The sequence below is a fragment of the Asparagus officinalis genome, chromosome 3 (genome assembly GCF_001876935.1).
Source record: "Asparagus officinalis chromosome 3, Aspof.V1, whole genome shotgun sequence".
Taxonomy (NCBI): domain Eukaryota; kingdom Viridiplantae; phylum Streptophyta; class Magnoliopsida; order Asparagales; family Asparagaceae; genus Asparagus; species Asparagus officinalis.
In genome coordinates, this window is record NC_033796.1 from 56579550 (window position 1) to 56606630 (window position 27081).

At 35.7% G+C, this 27081-nt stretch overlaps 1 protein-coding gene across 2 annotated transcripts in view; it reads left to right on the plus strand.

Moving 5' to 3' along the window:
• LOC109834184 (zinc finger protein-like 1 homolog) overlaps positions 273-27081 on the plus strand; it is a 27653-nt gene continuing 844 nt past the window's right edge. For both annotated transcript variants that reach the window (XM_020402124.1, XM_020402123.1), the window contains exons 1-8: positions 273-396; positions 628-708; positions 5437-5551; positions 5659-5753; positions 6115-6186; positions 7079-7378; positions 7524-7632; positions 18097-18283. In XM_020402124.1, coding sequence (XP_020257713.1) covers positions 373-396; positions 628-708; positions 5437-5551; positions 5659-5753; positions 6115-6186; positions 7079-7378; positions 7524-7632; positions 18097-18283 — 983 coding nt within the window. In that variant the 5' untranslated portion in view covers positions 273-372. The remainder of the gene's footprint in view (positions 397-627; positions 709-5436; positions 5552-5658; positions 5754-6114; positions 6187-7078; positions 7379-7523; positions 7633-18096; positions 18284-27081) is intronic.

Here is a 27081-nt window from a genome sequence, read left to right on the forward strand (position 1 = left end):
CTAAACTTCACGGGAGTTCAACTCCCGTGAAGTTTCACAGTTCAAAATTTTTTTTTAACTGTGAAACTTCACGGGAGTTCAACTCCCGTGAAGTTTCGGAAACTTTTTTTTAAAAACCGACCTGGTTTCATCGCTGAGGCTGAAACCAGGTCGGTTTTTGCAAATAAAACTGAAATAGGTCGTTTTTTACAAATAAAAAACCAAAAGGGTTGGTTTTGAAAATTTGTCCTTAACCCCTGTACCAAAGTATGTCTCTCTCATTTTTAGCACCCTCTCATTTATTGATCTCAGATCTCTCTCTCGAAATCCTTAAAACCCTATTTGATTTCGAGCTCGTTTCGGTATCAAAATCTCGACCTCGATCTCGATCCGATGGTCGTCTGCAAATGTCGCAAGGTAAAATCGAATCCAATCTCCCTAATCTTCATCAATTCAGTCAATTTTTTTTTTCTTCCACTGATGAATTTGACTCCGATTTGAAGAATCTAGACTCGTTTTAGGGAATTCATCTCGTTTTTGTGATCCGGCCGATGAACTTCAGTTGAATTGGATTGAATTTACCAGCAGAGATCAGTTCTTTTGATTTTGGGATTTTTTTTTGAATTTTTTTCTTTTTTGTGATTTCAGGCGACCAGGATTTATTGCTTCGTGCACAAGGTTCCAGTTTGCGGGGAATGCATATGTTTCCCTGAGCACCAGATTTGTGTGGTAACAATTTAAAACTTTTCTCTTGCATTTTTTTGGTTTTTCGTGAAATCATCACCACTGTTCTAGATGCTAATTTTAGCTCCATTTACAGTTCTGAATTGCGAGTTGTAGTGAGTGAAAGTGGAGTCTTTTTATCTTTATACTTGGTTTTTTTTCCTTTGTCAATTACTTTCATATGATTAAAAAATCTGGATATTTGATGTCCAAGAGTCTTAGCCATAATTTTACAAAAGAAAATAGTGCGAGAATTAAGAATACATATAAGAAAAAAAAGTTTATTTCATGAAAAAGATATTTCAGAAACCGACTGCAATGGAAGTAATCACATGAGAAGATCTTAATAACATTGGCTTCGAATGAGAGTAGTTATTAGAGTATTGGAGTTGAGACATGAAGAATTGATTACCAAAATTCCGAATTATGGATAGATTTTAGGTAAGCACTACTAAGGTTGGAAGGCTGGACAAAAAATTTGAAGGAAAACACTTCTCTAATATTCACATCTTTATGACTTTCCTCAATCTAGAAGGGATAATACACAGGGTTTGGGTCAATAAAGAAATCCAATAATGTTGGTTGTCGTGTTTATCTGCTTTTCATACCTGAGAAAGGGAGGTAGTCATTGTTAAATTTGGATGATAAAACTTATTCATTATCTTATTTGAAAGTTTGGGATAATTTCTTTTTGTTGTTATCCTTACTGCTGAAATCCTTACTATTTGACTTCGAAGGTTGTGTATCTCTCCAGAACCCTAACAAGCTGACCTATTTAATTAAGAAGCTAACCCATAAGTATCTAACTAAAGTGAGGATTGTTTAGTTGTTAATTAGCCTGCTAAACTTAACAACAGATCAATCCTTTCTCTTAATCAATCTCTATGGATAGTGGATATTCTTTCATCAGCCTGATTATATCATACCTTAGACCTAACCTTATACAGAGTCCTTCAGCTTTTGGGTTCAAGGTTGATTTATAACCCAAACCGAAATAAATGTGAAATTGTAGCAAAATAGTTAAACTGTAATTGGTGAGAATATGTAATATTTGCAAAGTTAGTTGTAATACTTTCTCTTCATTCTATTTCCGCAAGATCATGTGTGATCCGTACATATATTTTCTTAAGTTCAATCAGATGTAACCTGATCCTCCGATTCAACCCAATCAAAGTATGATCTGGCTCGATCCAATTAATCCTTTAAAGGTTTGGTGGGAATGTGGGATTTGAGTGGTTATTTCCTAATCTGATAGTTGAAGTGGCTTGGGCTAGGATCAAGATTTTAGAGCTTGTATTGAGTTAGGATTGACTCTTTACCCAACCAAACTCGTTTGGATTTCATGTCTGATAAATTAATTCTGCAACATCACTGTCTTTAGGAATTGAAGGTCATAGGACAAGAAAGAACTTCAATAAATCTCTCACATGATGTGATACCTAGGAGCAAATCTGTACAATGAATGATGTCGAATCAAAACAGTGTGATGATAGTGATTTATTTAGTGAAAAATTAATAGCCGATTAAAATGGAAGGAACACTAAGATTAAAATCTTTAACTAGACTATCTTTTTCGCAAAGTACATGTAGACTTTAGGGATACATTCATTTGGCTTGTTGCAAGACAGGTAATGAAATATTGGTAGAAGTTGGATGGGAAGAGTAGTGGTGGTTAAAAGCTAAATGAAAACTACATGAGTGAATAGGTAGATAATTGAGACATAGTAGCTTTCTCTCTCATACCTCATCTTTCCTTCTTTGTCCTTTTGCATGATTAACTGTTTTTAGTAAATAGAATAGTGAAATCCAGCATTGCATTTAATGAGTGGAGGTTTGAAATGTATTTTTTAAGATAGACTTGGTCTATACGCATTGGTATCTGCAGAACCACATTTTCATTTATTCTGAAATGATCCCAATAAAGTTAAAAAGTACAAAACAAATTGAAAATAAAATAAATATTAGAATAACATTGTTGTTAACATTAAGTACCTACATTTCTTTTATTTCAAAATAACGTCAATAAAAATGAAACAAAATTAAAAACAATCTAAAGAAAAGAAAACAGTAAATTTCATGCTTTATTGTAAGAGTAGCTTTAAGTCCTCTGAAGCCTGTTTTTAGTATCATATTCATGTAGTTGATGTGCTTAGGAATTACATATTCAACTTGCCTTTGCTAATTTCTCAGTTGTATATTTTCAGACATTATAAATCAATAGATAATGAAGTTTAACGAATTAATTGATGATTCACAACTTTTGTAATTCAGAAATAAAATTATGCTCATTCTAGTTAGTATAAACATAAGATTTCCTAGAGAAATTAGGAAAGTAGTAATGTGGAATGTACCCCTATGAGTTTTGATATGTCTAAATACCAAATGGTGTTGTCATGTGTCTACAGACAATATGTCATATAAAGTTGTCATGTGTCTAGATACAATGTATGCTGTGGTGCTAAATGTCTGGTCATGCTTTGATTAGCAGGTCAATTGTTTTGTAATGTATGTTTGACTCTACTACAAATAAGAGTTAATGAGGAGGGCTAATAAAACATTGTTCGCTATTTGTTTTTTCAACATTATCGCCCTCTATTTCATATGATACCAAAGCAAGCTAGCTTCAAATCCCATTGGCAATCATTTAAAGCGGATATAAAAATGAGATACCACTGTGCCATTCCATTTTTTTGCCCATAAAAGGGAGTGCAACCCATGGGGCATGTTAGAGTAAAATTATAACCCTTGGCTTTCACCAGAATTTCGCTGCTTTTGTGTAGTGGAATAGACCTTTAACATATGAGATAGAGTGAGGCAATGTTAAGAAGAAGAGAGAGAATGAGAGTTTGGTTAGCGCTCTCCCCTTATTTACAGTAACAATTGCACAAGTGATACAAAATCATTGGCCTTCTAATCAAGATATGACCACAATAATCAAGATATGACCAGTGACCAGAAGTTTAGCACAATGACTATGTCCATTGCGCCTTAATACATGACAATTCCACCTTATTATGTATTGTATCTAGACTCATTGTAATTCCACCATGTGATGCATGGTATCTAGACTCATGACAACTCATAAAAGAATATATTCCACCACACTACTTACCTAATATCCTACACCCACCTTCAAACCCTCAAGTTGTCTATTTGGTGACATCATTATGCTTGTGACCATATGATTCATGAAAAATGACCTGAATGCTAAATTATGAACAAGACATGATAATTTTTTATGATAGATCTGAATATTTTACCGTGGTACTTGTGAGTAAATTAGTGTAGTTTTTTAATTAAATTTTAGCCTTTTATTTTGTTTCTATTTTTGAAATCATGTCCCTATTTATCTATCCTCTGACCAAACTATGCCTAGAGAAAGGGAGGGCAGGGAAAGGGGTAGGTGAGTAAGTAAAAATCTCAATTTAATTATCCAATTTCTAATTGGACAAATGCAAGGATGCAAATACAACATTAATTGCAAATTGTTTATCTCAAACTACAATAAAATAAACCAAGCAAATGACAATTTGATAAAAGTCGAGAGAGATGGAGAAGGGCACTCTAGTATCCTTTTGACAATTGCTTACCTCATTACCTAAGTGCCTCCTTGTTAGAATTTCAAATCTCATTGGCTGCCTTTGTAGAGGATAGACTTCTTTTAGATCATCAATGACATCCCACTAAAGAGATTGAATTTCTCTTACAAATGCACTCTCCTTCCTGATGAGATTTTATTTCACCCAACTCTTATCTTATGTCTCAAGTACAAGAGCTGATCTGTTCTCTTTCACAAATTGAGAAACAATGTGGCTCATGAATATGAGATTTCTTTTAAAATCAAAGATCACACCCGACTTCTGAGGCTTTAATAGTAGAAAAATGAAGAATGGAGAGGTTTGGTACTTTAAAACAGAAAATTATTGTAAATCTAAAGCCAAGTGTCTCTAAGTCAATTAATGTGAAAGTTTAATATATACTTGTTGTTTAGGAAGTGTCCAAGCTATTGCTCATATTGAACCAACTGTTGTAGGTTTAGATTGTTTCAAAAAGTTCAATCTTAGACCGCTGAAAGATAAGTCAGATTTGTTACGCTTTCCATGATCCACTCCTTCACACACTGTTGTAACAGATTTACTACTGAAATGCCATACGCAAGCTTGAAACTGCACCTGTAGAAGAAGCTCAAAACCAAGATCTCAACTGAGATTTTAAATATTGGTTGGAATGAATAACAATACAATTTTAGACTTTTGAGTATATATAAACCAATTTTGTAACTTATACTAAATAAGATCATTACTAACTTGATCATTATGATTTCTTTACTCTATTTACCTAGTTTTGGGATAGACACTTTTCATCATTGTTTTCTTGCTTCACATCAATGGTGGATAGAAGCACCTTTCTTTCTGCAATACTTCTCAATGATTCTGTAATTGTCGTTCCTTTTCTGATATTATTTTATTTGTGACATATATCATCATTCTAGGTAAGCTGTGAGGGAGGGGTTGTATCTTTTCGATAGATGCTGCTATCTGTTTCTGCTGATTGGGACTTTAAACCTTCATGAGCATGCATCATGCACATGTTTAGAACATCATGCATACAAATATTTCCTTTACATTTGCTTTGAAGCATGCATGCACTAGTGTATTCATCGCTGTTTAGTTATATTTTATCTTTTTAAAATCAGTTTATACTGTTATAGTGCACTTATTTTCTCTATTTCAGGTAAAAAACTACTCCGATTGGGTAGTCAATGGGGATTATGATTGGCCTCCTACATGTTCCGTATGCAATATTGTTCTTGTAGCTGGAACAGATACTACTCGATTGGGTTGCTTGCGTATGAGATACTCTGTTCTATGCCTTACATTGTATACTGTCAGTTGACAGGAAGACATTTTACCTTACATGATCTTGCTTTCCCCCCCTCTATTCTCATTGTTGCAGATGTTATGCATACTACCTGCCTGGTGTCACATGCTCAGAGTTTTCCTCCTCAGACAGCACCAGCAGGATATGTTTGCCCTTCTTGTTCTTCTCCTGTAAGATACATTCATAAACTTTCTGTATTGTTTATTTGACTGCACTGTTCAGTACTCCGATTGTTTCTTTTTCAGTTAAACATAATTGCTCTATTAACTAGCCTTTCCTCTTTTGAGGGTAAACAAGTAAAATTTCACCCTTTTCCTTTTTCAGGGAGAAATTTTGAATGTGACTTCTTTCTGTCAATCATCTTGGATCTTATTCTAATATTGATGGTAGATCAATAAAATTGCTTTGTTTCACAGTGATAGTTCAGTTGGAGGTTTCTAGAATTGCGATTTGGTACAATATTATATTTTGTGAAAAGTTGTGAAAAGATGGTTTATGCAACTTATTGCAGAAAAATGCTTTTATCTGCAGATATGGCCTCCGAAAAGCATTAAAGATACAGGATCCCGCCTTCACTCGAAGTTGAAAGAAGCAATAATCATGGTAAGGTTTATCTTGTTAATTTTCTTAGGCTGTTGGTACATGGTACTTTGTATACTACCTAAAGGCATGAAAAGCTCATTAAATTACTTCCCAACCAGTAAGCCATTTCCATCTTCATGGATTGTTACATGTTCTTGTCCAGTGCCTTGCTTTAACATTTTGTATTTAAATGGGAACATTGGGAAGTGTTAAGGATTGCCTAGCACTTGATAGCCAAAGTTGCTAAAGCATATTATTCATGCGCGACATGTTAATCAAGCCAGATGCTCGAGCTTTTGAGTTTATCTGGATAATCATGTGCCTAATTCTTCAACACTTGAGGATGTTTAGCTTATCATGATTATAGGACCATCCATGACACATGTCTTGCAAATACGATTGGATATCTCATTGTAGCCACCAACCACTAAGTTTCTAAATGAGTCGATCTCTCTTATTTATTTAAACGTCGCCACAACCTTTTGATTTCCAGTTATTAATTGGAAGATAAGACTGAAGGTTCTCCTTTGCAGATATAATTCAGAGAAGTTTTGTCATTCTACTTTCGAGTATCATGTTGATTTTGGCATTTTATGTTGATTATAACAATCGGTCTATTCACATCATCAGATATATAACCAAGTAAATCATTGATATCCAATTTGAGAGTACACTATAGACTGCAATTGGAAAGTAGGTCATGATGAGGCTATTTGTTTTATGAAGGTTTGAAAATTGTATTTCCAATGTCTTGGTGACATTGGGTTGACTCTTTCTCATCTAGCATTTTCATCACTTAGTTTTCCTAACCTTTATTTATTTACTGTTTTTGTTATATCTGTTATATCACTTATATATTTGTCGTACTTTCTGAATGTTGTCCTGATTCTGATCCTTGCACTGATGGTCCTAGAGTGGCCTGGAGAAAAATATCTTTGGAAATCATCTGGTTTCATTGCCAACATTAGAGTCCCGTGCTCCCCCTCCAGCTTTTGATTCAGATCCGATTACCAACATATCCAGTGTCGAAGACAGAAAATCACCTGGTTCGAGCTCAGTCATAAATGCAACGTTACCATCTCCTTCAGTTTCTGTGGGGACTTTTAAACATTCAGAACCAGAGATAGTTGAAATAGATGGTCCCAGTTCTTTAGGGAGCCAATTTGTGGCAGACAAAGATCCAAAATTCGTGAAAAGTGGGAGTCTTCCAGGGGTAAGTTATATCTTAGCGACTAACTGACCTTTTCTAAATCTATATCTGGTGTGAGCGCTATATGATTTGTGTTTTTCTATTCATGGGCTTATTTGTATGCATTTAAAATAATGCTCTCGCTGTCTTCTTGTCTAATGCCATACAGCCTGGTGCTGCAACGAGAAAGGGACCTCACCTTGTTGAAAGACAAAATTCTGAAATATCATATTATGCGGATGATGAAGATGGAACACACAAAAAATATACTAGAAGAGGTAAGTCAGCACAGGTTGATCATGGATTATTTCATTTGTTTTTAGGCCGTTATCTAACAGAAGATGAAGTTAAAGAAACCATCACTTGCCAATTGCTGTAAGCCTTATGATTTTACATTTTTTTTTCTCTTTTCTACATTCGGCCATATTCTGGATCCCCCCTTAAGTCCCTTTAACATAATTAATGTCTACTTGGGATTTGTCCTCTTGCAATTATTGAGCCTATGATCTATACTTGGAGACTCCATCATTTGTTGTAGTTAATTGGCATGACCTGAAAGGTAACACTGGATAATTGACAGAAATGTGGAATGTTGACTACTAGATTGCAATTATGCCGTGATCATGCTGTGATCAACGGAACTGACTAAAGCATGCGTGACGTGCATTTTTGCAGCTGAGTTTCTGTTAATATTAAGTTATTAATATCTCATTCATGCAGTGGCATCTGGTACCGTATGAGTTTTTACTATTGCATTGTTTAGACTAGATACTACTATGCATCCTTAAATTATGTTATTTAGCTTTAATAAATTGCCCTCAACCAAGATAGCAACATCCATCTGGCCATTAGTCACACGACTACATCTTGCCTCTGTTACTAAGACATCTAAGTATTTTATGCCTCCAAGTGTCTTGTCTTTCTTGAATTCGACTTCAGTCATAGGTAACAAGGCTGTTTCTGTTTTAAACTCGAGCCCAAAGCTAAGAAAGGCTTCAAATGCTTGTTAGTCAGTTAGGTATGTAGCTGTCGAAGCAGATTTCAGATATTTTAGGCTCAATGTCTGAACAACTCATGCATTCAAGCCTTTTCTCGTTCTTGAATTTAGTGGCAATGTCATAGATAACAAGGCTGTTTCTACATTATACTTTAGATCAGAGCATACAAAGGCTACAAATGTTTGTTGCTCAGGAGTAGGCATTGAAGCAGGCTTGAGATGTTTTACCATCAAATCTGTCTGAATAAGACATGAATGATTAGCACTAACAAGATCCTGAAGCCTCTTCAGGTTTTTTGTTGGCCAGGTCTTGGGTTTTGGCTCAAACTGTGGACATCTTTACCGTAAATGGTTGTCCTTCTGCCTTCTTTGGCTTACAGCATGTGTTGAATAAAAGAACTATATATGTTACTTTATGTATACAACAACAAAACAGCAACAAACACTTTATCGTTCTTAATTGCTTCCGACCAAGTTCTCTTATGTCTACCTCCAGATTTCTTTGCCCCATTAACTATAATATTATTACTTTTCCTAACATGTGTACTAAGATGTCTCCGTTGTACATGACCAAACCACCTTAGTCAATTCTTTGCCAATTTTCCTCAATAGGGGTCATCTCTAATTTATTTATTGTAGATGCACTCATTTCTTATTCGATCTTTTAGATTATACACCTATGAGACTATCATGACATTCTCATTTCTGGTAAAAATATTTTTCTCACATGCTTTTTGATTGTCCAACATTCTAATCCACAAAGCATTGTTGGTCTTATAACTGTCTTATATGAAATTTTCTCTTTGGTCACATAGGAGTTCTACGATCATATAAGACTCCCAAAGCACTTCTTCATTTTTAACCATCCTCTCATCCTAACGAGTCTTTTCACTAGATGAGGTCTCTTCAACCAAATTTGAATTTGATCTTCTAAACTTTGTAGCTCTTGTGAACTCTAATGGTGCAATCTTCAAGGTCTTCAATAGTTTACATGGACACTGTGTTTTGTGTGCTGAATTCGTGTCTGACACGTGTCAGACACGGATTCGCTGTAGAACACGCTGTGGACATATGTGGTTCAAAGTAAAATCCAATTTCCCCATTGCTTATACCCTAAAATAGTTTTTTGATAATATCGGGTTCAAAACCAATAGGCTTTTGAACCCGATAGTCGAAACCACCCGTATTTAAAGATTTAAAAAATACCCATTGTATACCATGCAATAAAAACTTAACTTTTGTTGTTAAATCTTATTCTTAATTTAATTTGAGCTTTGATTCTTAATTGTTATATTATTATATATATAATAAAAAAGAAACATACAAATATTATAGGTATTTTACTTCAATATTTAATCTAATGTAAAATACTAAAATATATGTATACAATATACATAGTCGTGTCCCCGTATTCTACATTTAGTCGTGTCCCCGTATTCTACATTTTACAAATATGCCGTGTCCTGTGTTTGAGTTCGTACCACACCCACACCCGTATCCGTACAATCAAGATTGACATTATCTGCAAAACTCGATAGCGGGTTGGCGGACGAGGATCTCGCTTAATAAACTCAATCTTCATTTTGTCTTCAACTGGAAGTGACTCGAACTGTATCTTGATTTGATTCTGCGGCGCTGAGATTTCACGCTCAAACTCAGGCTCTAACTCTAGTTTGAGCCCTGGATTGGCTTTCTGATTTGGTTCTAGTTCTTGTTTTAACTCAGGCTTCTGGTTCAGAATGTGGACTCTATTGTTTGAATTTTTTTTCTTGATTAACCTGGTTTGATAGCATTATGATGAGGTCAGCATGTTAGAATATTCTAGTAGCTGAGGTCACAAAGTCTGGCTCATGCTCATGCTGCAATCTGACTCGAGGACATGCTTCGATTTTGACTCAAATCCAGAATATAAAGGTGCATCCGATTTCTTTTGAGGCACTGGTGGTGATAGTTCTTCAGGCTTTAATGAGACACAATATCTCGCAAATAGGGGGCATGAACACCTTTCATAAAGAAATTTTATGGACTTCCACGAACATACATATGGTCGATAAGAACAATAATAGTAATACCACCAATCTTTTGCTTTTCCCCTCAATTTAAACGTAGCATATATAAATATCTCCAAATCTGACATATCATAATAATTAAACAAATATTCTAATTCTTGCATCTATAGTTCAAAGTCGTATTTTTTGTCATATTCATCAAATCCATAAAAATAAGACACATTGCCAAATTTAGAAGGATTAAATTCATGTTATTGTGAAGGAGGAAACAAAACATGATAATTTGTTGATCGATGAACTTGCTCTAATACCAAATGATGCAGAATGGAAAATCTGCAAAAAACTTTGGATGAACAGCATCGTAAATAGTTCCATGAACATGAACTTTTTTTTGGTTATAGTAAATAAAAGACCAAATAAAGAAGATAAAAGATAGATAGGATAGATCGGATTCACTCATAGTATCTAACCTCTGAAAAGATGGAAGAGGCCAGTTTCATACATAGACGCCTTACCAAAAACAATATGACTTCACGCCTTTGAGAAATCACTCTTCAATTCTAAAATTATTCATCATAAACTCCCTGAATGCAAACAAAACCTACAACTCTTTATTTAGTGCTTCTAATGGTATCTCTACTAGAATTCAAAATACAAGTAAACTTCTAATCCTAATACTTGAAATCTAACTAATCCTATCTTGCAAAAATTTAAATGCTATAGAACTCTAATTTAAAATGTAAATAATATAAATCTAATCAATAATATCCTAACAACTTAACTCGTCCTCACTAGTCTTTTCATCAGATGACGACTCTTCAATCAAATTTGAATTTTATCTTCAAATTGTCCTACATCAAATAGCCCATTAACTAGAGGTCTATTTGCTATAGTCCTGTTTGCCCTTATGACATCGTTGGTCTTTTGAGCCCATAGTGTGCCTTAACAATCTTGTTTAGAGATGGCTTAATAGTTGGTATAGTGAAGCAACTTGGATGGCTTTCTGTTAAAGGGTTTTAACTTGTTTCAAGATATAACAACAGATCTGAATTTTTGTTTAATAAATAAGTTCAAATCATATGTTGGTGCTGTCTGTTATTTCTCTCACAATCCAAGAAAAAGGAAAGTTGTAGTATCTGTGTCCAAGAAGATAAAATTTCATTTAGAGTAAGCTATTTGAAAGATCATGAATATTTTTTTATCATTTTTTCTATGGAAGTCATATTTAACTCAAATAACTGCAATTAATTTGTTTGTTATATTTATCTAGAATAGTGTAAGGCAATAATTGAAACTTCTTACTTGAGAAAATACTAAAGTTTTCTTGCACTTCACGTTCTTGACTATGTGAAATGTGATTCGAGGCTCAAATTTTTTCTCAGACTTCTGCTAAAAAGTATATTTCCCGTACACTCCATGTTTCTTGCACTGTTTTGTTCTTCCTCTTTTTTTGGGGGTCATTAACACGTTAGTAATGCAATTATTTTTCTAATTGCTAGCATAAGTTGTATACAAGGTTGAAGTATATTGACATCCATAAGTCAACCATTTTGTATCCTATTTTAAGCATTGTTGGTTTTCAGCAGTCAAAGTGGTCGATACTACTGATTTTTTTTTGATAGTGGTTGATATAGTTCAAATTAGCTAATAAAGATAATACATGAATACCAAGTGTTGATTTTATAGTATTGTATTTGATTTAATAACTAAATTGGGCAAAAAATAGTAGAAGATATCAAATCTGTAAAAACTTGTGAATATCAATAATTTGATCTTAAATTGCTAGAATCATGGAAACACCCAATACCAGTACGAAAAAAGAACATCAAATCCATTATCAATCCTAACTCAACAATTACAATACTTCATATGAGTTGGACACAAATATTCTTAGAAACCATATAGATGATGATGTCCTCGCATCTAGACCCGACCACCAAGCCAGGTTTGGGCTAAGCCTAGCCAGAACCCGCTAGGCACGGGCTTATTCGGGCCAGGGCGGGCTGGATATAGCCCAAAATTTTATTGGTTTTTTATTTTTTCCTTTTTTTATTCGCATATTGGGTTGGCCTTGGATCGAGCATAGTTGGGCTTGGCTAAGCCATACATAGTTAGGTTACTAAAACCCGCTTTTATTTGGTGGATATTTCCTACCCAATCCATACCAAAACATGACCCAATTTAATCATTAAAATCATACCGACTCTCTTCCCCCTCCCCCCTTTCCCTTTCCCCTTCCCCCTCCCTCCCCTTCACCCTAATCTTCCATTCGTAGCCATAGAAAGGGGAAAAAACCCTAGCAGCTGGTTCTCTCCCTTTCTATTCGGTGCTTCCTCCCTATCTCCGGTGCTCCTTCCACCACCTCTACCATCTCTAGTGCTCCCTTCACCACCTCCACCATCTCTGAAGCTCTCTCCATCATCACCACCTCCGGTACTCCACCTCTACGCCATCCAGGGCTCCCTCCACCTCTGAAGCTTTCCCCACTAGAAACACCACATTGGAAGCTATATCCACCATCTCCGCCATCTCTGTTGGGCTCGGCCTGCAACAAAGAGTAATGTATTGTCATTCTTTTTAATCCTTAGTTCTTCTACATCAAAGAGCTCCTATATGTTCTCATCAAATAACATGATTAGATTGATTTTTGCATATAAGAAGCTCACAATTGGTTTCTTGCTGATTTTTATTTTTATTTTTATTTTTACCTGATCAACAGTCACAACTGATCCATTACTTCACCTGAGAATTAATGGAAGAATCTTAATAATTTTGATTATGCAAGCATATGCTTATGCATCTTGATGAAGAAACAAGATAAAGTTTATTGGTGATATTTACCCAGCAAATGCTCTGACTGGTTTAAAACTGATTAATGAGAAGTCTTAATACGAAAGTTTCCTTATCTCAAGTTTATTGGTGACAGTACTTTATTAATATTATGCAATTATTACACATGTTTCATGCTTAGGATCTGTATAAATCATCAAATATGCATTTGTAAAATTTTTAGATTTTTTTATAATTTCATTTTTAGAATATTTATATATATTTAAATTGGATCACTATGTGACTATGCGCTATTTGCTGCTGTAGGTGAAAATAGCCTTAGTTGTGTCTCACCGCTACATGACGCTATTCGTTATAGATAATATTGGTCAAATTTAAATGCAAAAAGTAAAGACAATAGTTTAAAGAGAAGAATAACTTTATTAATAAATTGATGAAAGTTTTACATAATTGTAGAAACTAGAAATTGAAGAGTCACATGTAGAAATTGAAGAGTTGCAACTTACATTGACTAGAAGTAAAGTTTTTATATTGAAAATAGAAAATTACAACACTAGGCACTAGTTCGGTAATACTTTGAAAATTACATATTAAAATTTGAAATGTCTTTTAACTCAAGAATGGTTCGGATGGACCCGCTGCCCCTATCGGTGGAAAATCTTCATCAAATTCACCACTATATGCAATTTCTTGTAGCCCTAGAGTCCGTTTATTTGCCTTTCACCGGTCTCTTGATGGTATCACCCTCTTCAATCAACATGACCCAATTTAATCATTAAAATCATACCGACTCTCTTCCCCCTCCCCCCTTTCCCTTTCCCCTTCCCCCTCCCTCCCCTTCACCCTAATCTTCCATTCGTAGCCATAGAAAGGGGAAAAAACCCTAGCAGCTGGTTCTCTCCCTTTCTATTCGGTGCTTCCTCCCTATCTCCGGTGCTCCTTCCACCACCTCTACCATCTCTAGTGCTCCCTTCACCACCTCCACCATCTCTGAAGCTCTCTCCATCATCACCACCTCCGGTACTCCACCTCTACGCCATCCAGGGCTCCCTCCACCTCTGAAGCTTTCCCCACTAGAAACACCACATTGGAAGCTATATCCACCATCTCCGCCATCTCTGTTGGGCTCGGCCTGCAACAAAGAGTAATGTATTGTCATTCTTTTTAATCCTTAGTTCTTCTACATCAAAGAGCTCCTATATGTTCTCATCAAATAACATGATTAGATTGATTTTTGCATATAAGAAGCTCACAATTGGTTTCTTGCTGATTTTTATTTTTATTTTTATTTTTACCTGATCAACAGTCACAACTGATCCATTACTTCACCTGAGAATTAATGGAAGAATCTTAATAATTTTGATTATGCAAGCATATGCTTATGCATCTTGATGAAGAAACAAGATAAAGTTTATTGGTGATATTTACCCAGCAAATGCTCTGACTGGTTTAAAACTGATTAATGAGAAGTCTTAATACGAAAGTTTCCTTATCTCAAGTTTATTGGTGACAGTACTTTATTAATATTATGCAATTATTACACATGTTTCATGCTTAGGATCTGTATAAATCATCAAATATGCATTTGTAAAATTTTTAGATTTTTTTATAATTTCATTTTTAGAATATTTATATATATTTAAATTGGATCACTATGTGACTATGCGCTATTTGCTGCTGTAGGTGAAAATAGCCTTAGTTGTGTCTCACCGCTACATGACGCTATTCGTTATAGATAATATTGGTCAAATTTAAATGCAAAAAGTAAAGACAATAGTTTAAAGAGAAGAATAACTTTATTAATAAATTGATGAAAGTTTTACATAATTGTAGAAACTAGAAATTGAAGAGTCACATGTAGAAATTGAAGAGTTGCAACTTACATTGACTAGAAGTAAAGTTTTTATATTGAAAATAGAAAATTACAACACTAGGCACTAGTTCGGTAATACTTTGAAAATTACATATTAAAATTTGAAATGTCTTTTAACTCAAGAATGGTTCGGATGGACCCGCTGCCCCTATCGGTGGAAAATCTTCATCAAATTCACCACTATATGCAATTTCTTGTAGCCCTAGAGTCCGTTTATTTGCCTTTCACCGGTCTCTTGATGGTATCACCCTCTTCAATCTCTCATTGCTCAAGTTTGTTCTCTTCTCACTTAATACACTGTTGCTAGTAGAAAAAGCACTCTTAGAAGCCATTGTGGATGCTGGAGGGGTTAGTATATCACAAGCCATAGTAAAGAGCTTAGTGTAAGTTTCACTTTTTACATTCCACTAGGCTAATATATCTAAACTAGTAGCCTCTTTATTTGTTGGACCATCTAAGCAGTCTAGATAAAAACCAAGTTCATTTACATCTTGTGAGGTTCTTTTCTGTCTCATTAAGGTTTGAAATCCATGAGATTGAGATACTATAGATGAAGATTGTGAAGTCGAAGTGTGAGTTCTAGGCAGAGGCTCCAAAATAACTTGCATACAAGTGATATAATTTATCCTTGACATTTTGCATATATTGATCTACTCTCAATTCTCTACTGTTTATATCTGATTTTATAGAGTGAATTGTATTTTCACAACCATCCATTTTTTCTTAGATCTATTATTAGAGCAAAACTATAAAGTAAAGGTAGATCTTCAAAATATTTATTAAAATTTTCTTCCCTTTTCTCAGTAATTTTTGATAAGAATGGGTCACGTCAATATGTAGCAAACATGTGAGCAATTGTGCTCTAAAATAAGGTTTGTAGTTGGATAATGACTACTAGATAATTTTCTAGTTGCTTCTTCAAATGAGCCTAAAATATTAACAATTGATGAAACTTGTAACCATTCATCATTAGTCATAATAAGAGATGAGTGTGGCCCTACTGCACTGCTAAGATATAATTAAATTGGTTGTCTATATGGAATGCGTGTGCTTAACATTTATAAGTAGAATTCCAACGAGTTACACAATGTAGAGCATAGTTCGTCAAATCTTTGACCCTTAACACCACCACATTTAATATGTTCTAAGCAATTCTAATCTCTTTAATAGCTTGTTCTATAGGATGAAATCCACTTTTGCACACAAAGATTAAATATGTGGCGCACACACCGAACATGAAAAAATCTTCATTTAAAACAAGATACATAGATGATTCAAGTTGAGGTTTTGTAGCAATATTCTTAAAAGCATTAGCAAATGAAATAGTATGATCTTCTTTATTATATCATACTCATTTTAAGTATTTAAAATGTTAGTAGAAATACCATCGACATTATGAGGAGGGGGGAGACGTTCAAGAGCAATAATTTTTATTTGTTTTCACTATCCAATCATTATCTATCCAATGAGTAGTTATACACATATAAGAATGAATGTTAGTACTAAGTCCAAATATTAGAAGTTAATAAAACTTTACTTAAAATAGATGATAATTTAGCAATTAAAACAACTTTTTCTTTCATCATAAATGCACTAAATTTCTCTTTTTATAGTGTGTCTAGGAACACGTTTATTAGGTTAGAGTGCTTTTTGAACAAATTCTTTAAGAACTAAACTTTCAGCTTTAGAAAATGCATGCTCACCTACAGTTATGTACTTTCATTTTGTTTCATATTTATATTTTCAAGTAGATAACGTTTCCCCCGGTGTACTAACTTGTGCTCGTGTTTTTTCCCCTTTCAGCATGAGTTGTAAAATATCTCATTAAAGTTTGGGACCATCTTTTTGAGGGCATTTTAATTTTCTTTGAGCAAGTATTACAACTGCCTACTCTATTGTTACCTTCACCTTTCGTTTTGAAGTGCTCCCATAACCCTGCCTTTTTTTGCCTCTTATCATTGTCTGAACTTGTGATTGAGTAGTAGGTGTTGGAGCCGAAGTGGTTTGTTATGTTGGTGAAGTTGACACTAGAGAAATCTCATTGACGTGTTGTCCTCCAGAACCGATAGAAGCTGTAGGAGAATATAAATGATCCAGTATGTTTTTGAGAAGTTTCTGAGAAGAAGATTTTTGAGAAACTTGAATTGAGAACTTGACTTGAGAAATGAAAACCTGAGAGTTCAAAAAGTTTTGAATGTTATGAGAAGGGAATAGGAGGAGAAGATTGTTGAGAGGATGAAGTGAGGGGTTAGAGGGGTATTTATAGGATTTTTTTAACTTTTTTTTTTATTACAAGAGGCCCAAAAAACCCAAAGCCCAATGTTGTGGGCTCTCTGCCCGTTTCCCAACGGGCGAAAATTCAGCCGTTGACATCTCAACAGTTGAATTTTCGCCCATTGAGGGATGGGCTTGTCGGCCACTTTTTAGTGCCAGTCGGTTGACCGATTGAGTTTAGTGGGCCTGGCCAGCAGGCCAGACCCACTTATAATGTTTTTTTTAAATTTTTATTTGGCTAATTTTTTAGGCCAAATTACTATGCCCATTCAATGGGCTGCTATATTTTTTTTACAGGCCAAACTAATTGAGCCAAAATTAGTTTGGGGCCTTTGGGCAGCAGGCAAAATTTGGGCTTGGTTCGGGCCCGGCCTGGGTTTGATCCCTGGTTTTGGACCCTTTGCCTAACCCACCCTGCCTTTGGAGCGGGTTCGGGCTTGGGCCCGGCCCGATTGCTAGCTCTATTCGCATTTGGAACTTAACACTTTCCCATGGCCTCTACTCCAATTCGTGTTAGAATAAGGCATTTGTGCCATTGAATCATATCTACTTCATTGCCAAAGTTTGTCACTGTTTTATCTGTCTAAAGAACGTAACAGTTGATATGGACTGTGTCATTTCTGATTAGTTTTATATGAACAAGGCTCTCTCTGTGCAAAATATTTGCATGACATGCTAACGATGCATGAAATGCTATAGAAACCTCCATATTATTAAAAAATTTGATACCGCATGCTGATTTGACATGGGTTACCATGGAAGGTCACATACTAATAAATAACACAAATTGTAAATGCAGGTTCCCTCCGTCACAAGTTCTTGAGGTTCTTGCTGCCATTCTGGTCTAGTGCATTGCCGACCCTACCCGTGACAGCACCTCCACGCAAAGATAGAATTAACCTAGATGATGCTACGGAAGGACGTGTACGGCAGCAAAGATCATCTAGGACGGACCCCAGAAAAATTTTACTAACAATGGCAATCATGTATCTTCTCTAGCTCTTTTACTGTCTCCATTCTTTATCTGATTATGGTTATTAAAAAACATAACAGTCTGCTTTCGTCATAACTGATGTGATCAATGCTAATGACTGAACCTCTACTTATGACTTCTTCTTTTTGGTTAGCTATACTAATTAGTATGGAGTGGTTTTGTATAAAATAGCCTAGGATGTGCGAATTATCCATGAAGCTTTTTGAGTGCAATAATTAGGTTATGGTGAACCACCATTCAGCTAGGGTTAGATGGTTTATGATGGTTTCTTTGCAATCAAAGGTAGGATTAATTTGTTATTCAATGGAGATCTTTCAGAATTTGGTTATGAAAGCGAGTTATGGAATGACAGGAACTGTGTTAGCAATTGGGCTGAAAATAAATCATGAGGAGGAAACATTTTTCAAGTTAGATTAATAGGTATCTCATTTTCTGCTCAGTTTCTTAACTAAATGAAGAAATCTACCAAATCTCAGAATTGATCTGAAGCCTCGTGTTCCCATTCGTTTGATTGATCTTTGGGAAAAGGGGTAGCACATAAACGAAAGGAAAGAAAGATATCTCCTCCCACATTGATCTTTCTTCTGACTTCTGCTCTCATATATCTTCAACCACTTTCTGTATACTCCATTATTCTTACATCGTTGTGAGGTAACCTTCGTACTTTCATTAGACCCTTGGTCCAAAGCATCATGGTAAAGGCTTCAGACCCTTGTGGTGGAAAATCTATAGGCTGATTCTTCCAATGTAGGGGAATTTAGGCTGATCCATATAATTGAATCTCTAGATATATGTTAATTTTGTTATTCATTGATCAATTGTACAGGTAAAATTTTCGGCTGGCTTTGGTTTGAATCTAGCTAATAGGCCTCAGGTACAGGGCTGTCGTCACCTATATTTTGATTTTTGACTTTGATTAATTAGGACTTGGGACTACTATGTATCCAGAATATTGATCAACTGAGATTGGATCTTATGTTGCTAGAAGTCTAGAATGAAGGGGGTTAAATTGCTATGTACCTAGGAGTGCTGGAATTTGGTTATCAGTGTTATTGTAGATGCCAATAGGCAAATAGTAATCTGGATGTACGGTAGCTCCTGAAGGCGATCATAATTTTGTAAGAGTAGGAAGCATATGTCTGCTTTATCCCTATCTGACATTCTTCATGTTTCTTGAGCTAAACAAGGACATCCTTTGCCAGTGTCATATATCTCTACTTAGTATGCTTCTTGCGAGTTGTAGTGTGACAAAGAATTGTCAGTTTTCAACTTATATTTTCCTGGAACGTGTTTGATCTGCCTTGTCTCAGCCTTGTTCAATTTATTGACCTGCTTGATGGGGGAAAAAAGACAGTACAGATAGGAGCAAGAAATCAGAGAAGGAAACAAAGACTTTTTTTCCCCATTTTCCTTTTTTAACCTTGAGCTTTCCTCTGGTTTCTACCTTACGCAAACTCTTCAAATCTACCTTCTATCTATTTCATCCTTTGCTCCTTTGTTTTGCAAAATAACTTTTGTAGTTTCATGGGTCCCACTCTCTTACTTTGGAACTATCCCAGTTGGCAGCCGTAGATCTCTCGTGGTGTTTTACCTGTTATATATTGATGACATGTTTTTGATTGTTGTCGTTGTCATTTCTTTTCCAAAACTTCTGATGACTACTCGGATACTTAACTGAACTTGAGTTTGCACCACTAACTTAGCTGTTTTCCTAGTAGATCATCGTTGCTTGGCTAATGTTATTCAGCTTGGTGAACCCCTTATCCACCATAATTTACCCACTGATATGCTTCTTTCAACATTAGCCAAATATTTTGGGTTACGTAAATTTTTATAATGACTGAATGGTTTTAGTATCATCAATTTTGAGCAAAGCGCCATTAGAGAATTATATATAATCCTATCCTCATATTTTGGCCAGTCGAGGTTGGGCAGATGGACACTATGATGCACGGATACGGATACGGGACACGGATATGACACGGACACGGATACGGGATACGGCAAAACCTAAAAAAATAGGATACGGGGATACGGCAAGGAATTTTTTTAAATTATTATTATATATAGAAAAATTTATAAAATTCAAACTTTCATACTAGTATATTGCATCACTAATAACTATATTACTAAATTAAATTTTCCTTCTTTACAGGTTAGGTTACAAATGGCGAATCAAGTTTCAATTTTCAAGTTAACTAGTAGCACTACACCTAGCTCAAATAGCAAGAATCAATACTCGCAGTCGCAGTCTCGCACATGAAATCAAATACTAGCACATTTTCAATAATTATGACTGATATGTATTAATAAGAAGCAAGCAATTAGTCCTTAAATCTCTCTTTGTAAGTTAGTTAACATTTCAACAATCATATTATTAATTAAAAACCAGTCAAGCATTCAATTATTCAAACATATATATAAGTTGTCATTTCTCACTTCTAAACTCTAATAAAAAGTAACTGAATATTTTATAAGAAATTAAGGCACCAGTGTATTAACTATTAAGGATGGTTAAAAAGTAGTCTTCTAACAAGTTGGGCAGACGCATGCACTAGTGAAGTTAGAAAAGATAGCTGGTAAAGTCATTACTGTCTTCCGGAATATGAGCCTACAGTATTGAAGTTTAAAATACAGCCGTAGAAATAAGTGATGTACCTAGGAAGATGAGTACTAGTCAAAATCTGCATTATTAAATTAGAGCAATAGCTGTAAGAATATTTAATAACCCTAAAAATGAATTAGTATCACAGTAAAGTATTAATAGCCTAAAAATATGGGCTACTAAGCCGTAAAAGTATTTAGTAACCCTAGAAAAACGAGTTAGTCAAGAGACTATTCAAAGAGAGAGAAATAAAGGAGAGCAAACGACAGTGGGGTTAAAAACAGAGATCGGGACTGCTAAAGTTCCAAAAAGAACTATAAAAAAAAGAAAAACGATGGGTGGAGAAGAGGACGAGATCGAGGATGACGGGAGGAGAAGAGGACGAGATCTGAGACTGAGAGAAGACGAGGACGAGCAGCGGCGGCGGGACGAGAGGACTAGCGGCGACGTCCGATAGAAGAGATCGATGGATGAAGACGAGTGAGAGAGCGGCGGGACTGAGGTAAGTAAACATTAGGGTTTAGTTTTGGCCTTTTGGGTTTGGGTTTCGGGTTGTCTTTGGCGTTTTTTTTTGTTCCGCGAATCCAAGCCGTGTTTAGCCGTCCTTGACCGTGTCCCCCCTTGGTTTGACCGTTGACCCGTGTCGGACACGGATTGACCGTGTCCGACACGTGTCTTGCACGTGTCGTGCACGAATCCGTGTCTGATTCGTGTCAGACACGGATTCGTGACCTCCGGGGGAGTATCCGTGCTTCATAGGATGGACATACTAGATACCTCATATTTTTGCAAGTTGAGGTTAGGCAGATCAACCTAGTACCTCATTTTTTGGCCAGTCAAGGTTAGGCAGGTCAGGTTGACATAGTAGATAAAAACTTGACACCTTAACTAATGTTTCCTTCTTTATATTAACTCGTATCCTTGTTCAAGCAGGCTGTGAAACCTATACGGCCTATACCTCATGCCCTCTGCAAAGAGGGTTTCCACTAAGCTACAACTATGAGATGGTGCTTTTGCTCTTAAGTGAGGTTTTAAAAGCCCACAATTTTCATCTTTATTTCTTGATTGGTCAGGATCAATGTTACCAGCTTCATGGCACACTTGGGTCATGGTACCGATGCTTGATCCACTGCTTTCTAGGTTTAACAAATTATAAAGTTGAGCACTTTTAAAGTTATTTTAATAGTTATGCATGTGTTAGATGTGTCCATGTTGACAAGACGAGGCATGCGTATACAGTTGAAGACATGTAACACTAGGAATTATGATAATATAGGGAGCGTTTGGCAACTGAGACGCTTTTGTCGTTTTCGTTTTTTTGTCAAAAAAACAATGAAACGTGTTTGGTGAACGTGATGTTTTTTTGGGCTGACCCTTTACAAAACCCAAAAAATAAACGTTATTCTCAAAACACCAAAAAAGTGTTTTGAGATCCCGTGACTTCTTTTTCCCCCAAACCCAAGCCGATCCCCTTTTCTCCCCCTTAACTCTTAACGGCCGTTGCCGCAAACTTCGAATCGCGTGGCCTCGGATTCAGCCGTTGCCACCTCCGACTTGTCATCAACAGTCGCCTTCCAGCCGTCGCTAGCACCTCCTAGTAGTCGCAGCTTGCCCCTCACATCGTCGCTGCACCTCCCGGTTCGTCGCTGCCCCTTAACGAAACGTCTGCCGCCCACTCCGAAACGTCACCTCCGATTCGTCGCTGCGCCTTGACTCGTCGTCGCAGCCGCCTCCTGCGTCGCACCCTGCTGAGTAGGGTTGGCTCTAACAGCCTAACCACGTCCGCCACTTCCAGCCTCTACGGTCGCCTGAAACTATCTCCTGGTCGCCGTTGCCGCCTCCTCGTCGTTGCCTCCGGTCGCTGCCGCCACCTCCGAGTAGCCGTCTCCAATTTTGATCAAGGTATATTCTCGTCGCCGCCTCCGACTCATCCCCTTTTTTGCTAATAATATTTCCTCCTTAGAGCTGCATTTGGGAACTTTGATTTGGATTTGGGAAGTTGATTTAAAATCAAGGGATTTTAAATTTAGGATTTGAAATCCATGATTTAAGAAATTTTTTGTTTGGATATCTTTATTAAATGAAAGGATTTGAAATCTTTGATTTCAAAATCTAGTGTTTGGGTATTTTATTATACATGAATTTGAATTTAAAATTGATAAAAATTTATTCTCTTAACCCGTCTTGTTTACGTCAAATGCAATAGAGATGTATAAAATAGTAACCAAAAACACAAATTTAGCTAATTTTGACGATGATAAACCAAAATGTCGGATAAGTGAGACTGAATAAGATAAGCCCATTCTTGTAAGTATAAGTAAAGATACAACAACTCACACAAAGTGCTTAGGAAAGACACAGAGTAATAGCTTGCACAGAACATTACCTTGTTCTTATGATTGCAACTGCTGTTATACAAATCAAAAGAGACCACGATGAAAGGTTTACAGCAACGCAATTATACAGGCGTACACCTGAGCTATTATAAGAAACACAACATAGAACATTTACCAACATATTAAATGTGTTTTCCAAATTTTGAGTCGATTCTTCACGTTATCTTTGTTCAAGGTGCTATTAAATGATTTTAGTGCATCAACCGCAGCTTGATACACTTGAGGCTTCCAAGTACCGTCGACTTTTAATCCTTGGTTCATTTGATCGTACAACACATTGGCTAAAGCTGAGTCCATATCACGATTCCGACTTTTAATCCTTGGTTCATTTGATCGTACAACACATTGGCTAAAGCTGAGTCCATATCACGATTCCACACAACATATGATCTTGTTCATTTGATCGTACAACACATTGGCTAAAGCTGAGTCCATATCACGATTCCACACAACATATGATCTTGACTGAGATGCAATTTGTTTCCCTTTCGTTGTCATCCTAATACATACCAAAGTGAATAACACAGAATGATTAATGTTTACAGCAAGGTGAGGCTCCTTGGAAACAGATAAGATGTAGCAAATTTGCACTAGTTAAAGCCACAGAAAACAGCCAAGATGTAGTGTCATGGTACAATTGCAATCAAATATCTTAAATAGCATCAAAATGAGCATTCCAAATGATAATTAAAAAACTGAAACTTTTGCAATTAAACAGATAAGACTGGCATGAAAGAAACAAGGCATGGACTTCTATGCATACACACCAAAGCATAAAGTAAAATGCGACTAAATATCACGCAGTGCAAAAAACTAATAGCTTACGAGTTCACTTCCAAAACACAAACACAGAAAACTTGATCATATGAACATGTCATAGATAAATGACAATAAACAAAACATCATAAACAATTCAGCATCTTGATACAAAAGGAGGCAGAGGTCAATACAAGATATTAAGTTCATCGACAACATCAAAACCAACCAGCTGATAAGATCAGTTAGCACAAAAATGTAAAAAACACACCTCGTATAATTGATCAGGTAGAAATATATGTGTAGTAAAACACCCCCCAAACACTAGCTGGTAGATTATGTCTGTGAGGATTTGGTTTACATACACATACATGCACTAATCTCTTTAGTTACGGATGTTATACAATTTACCTATAAATTTTACAGTACACCACCCATAATGGAAGATCCCAAAAACCAACAGTCTAGCAATCACAATCCACATTTAAAGTTAAGATTGTATCGGTGTTCATTGATTCCCGCAGCAATCTACTCAACAAGTTCTGAGCATGTATAATGACCTCTACAGAATTCAGATGAGAAAATGCAACCAATTAGTATCATGCTAAAATTAAAACATTTACCCATTCTTGCATCTGGAACATTGATTGATTCAGCACTTGATAATCATGTATTCTTGGGAAGCTGAAACTTGTTCACACATATAAGTACACATCTTCTCTAGCTTTAAGCTTAACCATCACTATCAGCTTAATTTCCATTAAGTATTTCCTGAGAGAATGTGTTTGTTTAGAAGGCACTACCTGGTCACACAAGATCAGTTATAAATTAATCCTAAACACCCAAAAGGGGAAACTTAACTAAATCCCATAATAAAGTAGCCCTCACCAAAAATAGCAAACAGATAAAGAAATCAGTAAATTACCAGAGTAATGCACTTGACTAAATTAACCACACTGCATAAACAGAAACTACATTGCATAGATAAAAAACATAGCGACAATTTCTTCAATCGTGACATGTCTTGTTTATACTAATCCCCCTCTAGTACATAGAACATCACATAACCTCTTAAACGCTTGAGGATTCATCCTTAGTTGTTCAACACAGTTATTTGCATTGCAAATAAGATTTCGAATCCAAGACTTTCTAAGGTATGTCCTTTCATCCTCTTCTTCGTGTGTTCTTAAACTCTCTTTCAACATGTGCTTTGTATAATACCAAGCACCAATGGTTGCAACTATAAAACTAACCACTACCATAATAATTTCCTCATCCTCTCTCCTCTCAAATTCTTCTCTTGTATGTTTAAGTTGGATCCTTGAATCCCTTTCATCATTTATCATGTTTAACCTATCACATTAAAAGGAGTGATAATCCAGTTTAAAAGGCAAACATACCCAAACCTATCAAGTTTAATCAACAAAAAAATATGTAACTTTGATGTATACTTAAAAAATATACATATATTCATAAATTAGCTCTTCAATTGTGATGCATTCATTCTTCATTTATAATTCATGTATGGAGATTATATATTGACTGAGAAATTTAATCTCCAAGCTCTGAGGCTTTTTTATTATTTTGTTTTCTAAGCCATAAACTATAATCAAGCCATATAGCAATTTTGGATTTCTTGTCTACATGTTATTGTCAAAGCGAAAACACATACTGAAATGGTGTGGAATATTTATTAAGATGGAATGAATAAAAAAGAAAAAAAAAGAAAACCTTGTAAATAGACATTGCTTCAGCTAAAAGCGCTACATTAACAGTAGAACAAAGAGTCCTATTCTTATTAACCCTTATGATTAAGGGAAAAGTTATATAAGTTTTGTAAATCATAGGGTCAACAAGAAAATTTTTACAGTGGAGAAAATTTTCATTTTGGCTCAATAACGCCAAGTTAAACCCTCAAAATCCAATTCGAGGGAGAGGTTTCTTAAATTGATATTTTTCGTAGATTGCAGCCTTTAATTCCTTGAGTGAGAGAAAAAAAATGTTGGTATTGTTGTAAACTTAAGCTAGTTGGATACTTGTTTTAAAGTTAAATGTTCTCCTGCACTTTTGCTCATCACAATTGAAGAGCTAATTATAAATATACAGATCAAAACCATCAAATCCACGGATCCCAAGCAATCGAAACAGGCCAAATCAAGAAACAGAAAGAATAAATTACCTGAGTGTTACATTTGACGACATCGATAAGAAACCCTAATGCATTCATAATGAAATCATCAAAAAATTTAAGATCGCGACTGAAACCCTAGATCAAATCTAGGGTTTTGACGAGAGAGGAGAAGGGGAGAGAGGAGAGATACCAAGGGGAGAGAGGAGAGATACATGCGTTGAGAGAGATTCGAGATCGCGACTGAGAAACGAGAGAGAGAGAGGAGGAGTCGGGATTGGGACTGAGATATAGGAGAGAGGAGGAGGAGTTAGGATCTGGATTTGATAAATACGAAGGGGCAAGGTGAGATTTCAAATTCGTGCATTTGGGTTTTCAAAATCTTCTCTTTAAAATAAATGGATTTGAAATCTCAGCCTATTTTGAGGCCCAAACTAGAGATTTGGATTTGAAATGCCTTGGATTTTAAATCCAGGATCCAAATCCAAGTTTCCAAACGTAGCCTAGAAGTAATACCCCTTACCTTTATTCACCAAATGACTGCTCCTTCCAAATGACTGCTCCTTCTAGATTTTTTTTTTTTTTTAGGGGGGGGGGGGGGGGGTTGGATGTTATGATTAAACTACATAAACCAATTTTGGGTACCGGGTGGTTTAGACATCGAATGAGTGGAGAAGGGGGCATAGGAATCAAGCAAATTATCTATTTTCGCTGTTATTTTTTGGTGAACATTAGCTCTTTAATTGTTAATATTTATTCTTTTTATTTGTTTCACATATATATTATCAATGTCATTAGAACATGTTGAACAATTATTCATCATTGGACGTATTAGAATTTTTAAAAAAATTTGAATTATAGGCATTGAAAAAAGCTCGCGAATGGTGGTTGACCGCCACCACCCG